Genomic DNA, 3,889 nt, shown 5'->3' on the forward strand with positions numbered 1-3,889 from the left:
AGTTTATACGTTTTTAAACGATTTCAATTAATCCTAGGTGCATTTGACTTCATGCGGCACTGACTTAAGGCCCATACCGCATTGTAAACAACGTTTAGGTGCATACCGCCATCTACTGTTCAGGAGTGTGTAACACACACATAATTCATGATTTCCAATTGACACTTGAAACTACGTAAGGCCCATGCGTAGCCTACGCCGTAGGTACGCACGTAGCCATGCATTTATACTTGTACGTAGGTCTGTCCGTCATTCTGTGATTACACCCCTAAACGCTAGTTGGCAATAGCGCTGCAGCGTCCACCGTGTTGACTTTTGCCGGCTGAGCAGGTTAACTTCCGGCTTAGCGCTCCGCTAACGTAAATGGGGGTAAAATTGTATACATGCGGCTGGTGTAGCCTTTTCAAATGTTACCGACCGGTCATTTCGCTCAGGTTGCAATGGTCAAATATATTGATTCACTGTGTTACAGCCGCTGTTTTGGCCGCTAAATGTTACTTCAAAGCGCAGGGTACTTCTGGTCGGCTCGGAGGCATTGCGAGGCTACCCAGCCGACCAATCACAGATGTTACGGTCTGCGTCGACTCGACTCGACTTTTGAGGAGGTGCGTACCCTCTGCGTAGCCTACGCGGTAGATTTGACGCATAAGTATAAATTGCACTTTAACGTGATGCATGCTGGACTTAAAATAAGGCTTGCTGGTTAGAAATTGTGTCTGACTTTCGCCAGCGCTGCAATGCATGACATTAAAACCTTGCGGGAGCAAGGCGGCTGCAGTTGCTTTTCCCCGGCGGCACCAAGTTGGAACCAGACTTTTGCCTGGTCTCGCGGCATTATTCTTTGCAAATGCCGCGAGATCAGTCATCTCAGCTTACAGTAAGCTCTCGCAGGTAGTGTGTCCGACTTGACGGCGCCATTTTTATTCCCCGCCACTGCAGTCACCTGCAGCTCAGGTTAGACTATCAAGTCGGCGAAAGTCACCCGCCGTCATCTCGAACACACCTACTTTTTTCCTTCTGCTGCTGCTGCTTCTTCTTCTCTTGATTAATACCGCATTGTAAACAACGTTTAGGTGCATACCGCCATCTACTGTTCAGGAGTGTGTAACACACACATAATTCGTGATTTCCAATTGACACTTGAAACTACGTTTAAAACAATCTTTCGACCAGATTGCTGGAATAGCATTATAATAGCACTATCATTAGCATGGCAGTCTTCATTTATCAGTTCAAAAACACCAAAGAACGAGGTAGAAATAGGGTAGAAGACGCGAGCTTTTATTTTGAAATGTAGAAACTAGCGGAAGGCACCAGGCGGGAGGCCATGAGAGGGGGAGGCCATGAGAGGGGGAGGCCATGAGAGGGGGAGGCCATGAGAGGGGGAGGCTCCAAGCTGCAGCCATACCGTCTCGAAAATCTGACGAACACGGTAGGAGTTAATATGTCTATGTTAACAACCACCAGAAGAGGGCGGTAGTGCAGCAGTAAGGAATCCAGTTGCCGTTGACCCTCGATAAAGCACAAGAAGAAGCAGGAGCAGTGGTTGGCCATTGTGTCTCTCCGTACCTCTCACTGACAATAAGGAGGAGAAGACGGTGTCCTGGCTAACAAAGTGAGGAATATGCGCTCACTTGTAGGATTATTTGCTGTGGTTGCTGCAGCAAGCCTGTACCTGTACTCACTGTCCCTGTACCTTCCTGCGGGACCACGACGGCGTCTTCCGTCAGCCGCCGACAGGAAACATGTGGAGACAGCGGAGTCCGAGCAGCCCACTGACAGCTCCGAGGAACCCAGCAGGTGACTGGTCATGCTATAGCCTTATTAGCCACAACAGTAAAGTGTTTATCTTGGTTACATATAAACTTCCGCAATAATATTTTAAATGGTATGCTATTTTAACGTTACTGTCTCTCACGCTAGCTAATGTTAGCCTGTTCCCATCCCACCCGCTCACTCCTTCAAAGCTAACTGGGCAGGATGCTGTGATGTAACGTTAAATATTTCCGTCAACTCTGTTTATTAGTTACGTTACACAACAGCGTAATGTAATAATGGATCAATTATTTAGCTACTTTAAATGATAAAATTACTAAAAGGTTACAGACCAAAGCGATAACTTCAGTACTGATTAAAAACACTACTGTTGGCTGATTAGCGAGAAAAATGAGCGAATCTGGAACAAAGTTTTCCTCCTGGGTGTCTTAAGACCACATAAATCGTCCTGTTAAGAAGGCAAATTTAGATAAGATAAGATGTGCCTTTTAAGCAAAAAGTCAGAGGTGTAGAGAGTGAACAGAAAAGGTACAGTTCCCTGGGGTGTGCCTGTGCTCCTCGCCACCACGTCTGACAGGCAGCCCTGCAGCCTTCTAACATGGCAAATTTGAACGTCTTAAGACTACAGAAAATATCATGTTAACACATCCATGTTGGGGGATACCACTTCATCAGTTTCTGAGGGAAAACTCTTTCATACAATAATTGCAAGAAAGAAAATAACTCCTCACTCAAGGGACAATAAAAACATCTCCCAGCAGGAGATCTTTAGAAATAAAGTCGCTGAGGGTCTGAAATAGGTGTACAGCCGACCACAATAAAGATCAATAAACGGATATCCAAAATATAAGCAATGCCAAAAATCTTGTGTCTTGGAGTCTCTCTCAAGCAAGTGTGTACAATTAATTCAAAATGATCAATGATTATGTTCATGACATTGAAAATCAAGTCCCCTAAGTCACAAAGTTGTAATGATTGTAATCCAGAGAAATTTACTTAATCATTGATCAACAAAATAGTAATGAAGCATTATTTGTGTGTGTGAATTTCCCAATTGTTTATTGAAAATTAGTTATAGGCTAAATTTGATAAACCGAATGAGATAGGGCTGTAATTAAGTAAAGTAAGTCATTATTGCTTAATCTGCAGTTATTTTCTCAATTAAATTATTTAATTGAAAGTAATCATTAATCTAAAAAATTGTGATGCCCATCACAATTTCATAAAGCCCAAAACCCAAAGTTGAACAGGTGACAATCACATGAAACTCTGATGGACATAATAATTATTTTGCTCTAAAAATGACTTCAAGTATTAATTGATTATCAGATAAATTGCAGATTTATTTTTTGTCCATCCACTCATTAATCAACTAAGTTTAAACAATGAGATCTGAACAGATGTCTTTTAAAACTACAAATATCATCATGCTTTAATTTACCAGTTCAAAATGCTGGCTATTTATGATTTTATATCTGTTAGCAGGTAAACAGTGTCAATATTAAAACATATTTGATTACAGTGAAGTCTTTGTCTGTATTTTCCAACCGTGTCTAACTGTGAAAGATGAGTAGAAGACTTAACTAGCTTGAGTATGGGATGTTCTCGCAGGTTGAAGTTCCCTTCGGACTTGGAGGAGCTGAGGGAACTGGCTGAACTCCTGCAGTTTTACAAGACGGAGCACACTGAATACGTCCTGCTGCTCTTCTGCAGTGCATATCTCTACAAGCAGTCCTTTGCCATTCCTGGATCCTCGTTCCTGGTAAGGTAAAAATTGTTTCAAATATTCTCTGCACTAGAGCTGCAGCCAACTATTTTTTTCATTGTCGATGAATCTGTTGATTAGTCGCTCGATTAATCGATTAGTTGTTTGGTCTGTAAAATGTCAGAAAATGCTGAAAAATGTTAATCAGTGTTTCCCAAAGCCCAAGATGACGTCCTCAAATGGCTTTTTTTTGCAGACAATAGGGCTGAACAATATGAAAAAAAAATAATCATATTGCAATAATTTGGACAGATATTGCTATATGTGATTTTTGCTGGTGTCTGTACCAAAAAAGAGCATGTTCCTGTTAAGTCTGGATAATACAGTTTGTGTTGGCCGGGGCATCAC

General features: G+C 42.1%; 1 protein-coding gene across 1 annotated transcript in view; it reads left to right on the forward strand.

The window, feature by feature from the left end:
- Nucleotides 1-1,406: 1,406 nt before the first annotated feature.
- Nucleotides 1,407-3,889, forward strand: part of tmem41aa (transmembrane protein 41aa) — a 12,570-nt gene continuing 10,087 nt past the window's right edge. Inside the window, exons 1-2 of the mRNA XM_046054402.1 lie at nucleotides 1,407-1,800; nucleotides 3,388-3,538. Coding sequence (XP_045910358.1) covers nucleotides 1,625-1,800; nucleotides 3,388-3,538 — 327 coding nt within the window. The 5' untranslated portion in view covers nucleotides 1,407-1,624. The remainder of the gene's footprint in view (nucleotides 1,801-3,387; nucleotides 3,539-3,889) is intronic.

The sequence above is a fragment of the Micropterus dolomieu genome, linkage group LG07, assembly GCF_021292245.1.
Source record: "Micropterus dolomieu isolate WLL.071019.BEF.003 ecotype Adirondacks linkage group LG07, ASM2129224v1, whole genome shotgun sequence".
In the NCBI taxonomy this organism is placed as follows: domain Eukaryota; kingdom Metazoa; phylum Chordata; class Actinopteri; order Centrarchiformes; family Centrarchidae; genus Micropterus; species Micropterus dolomieu.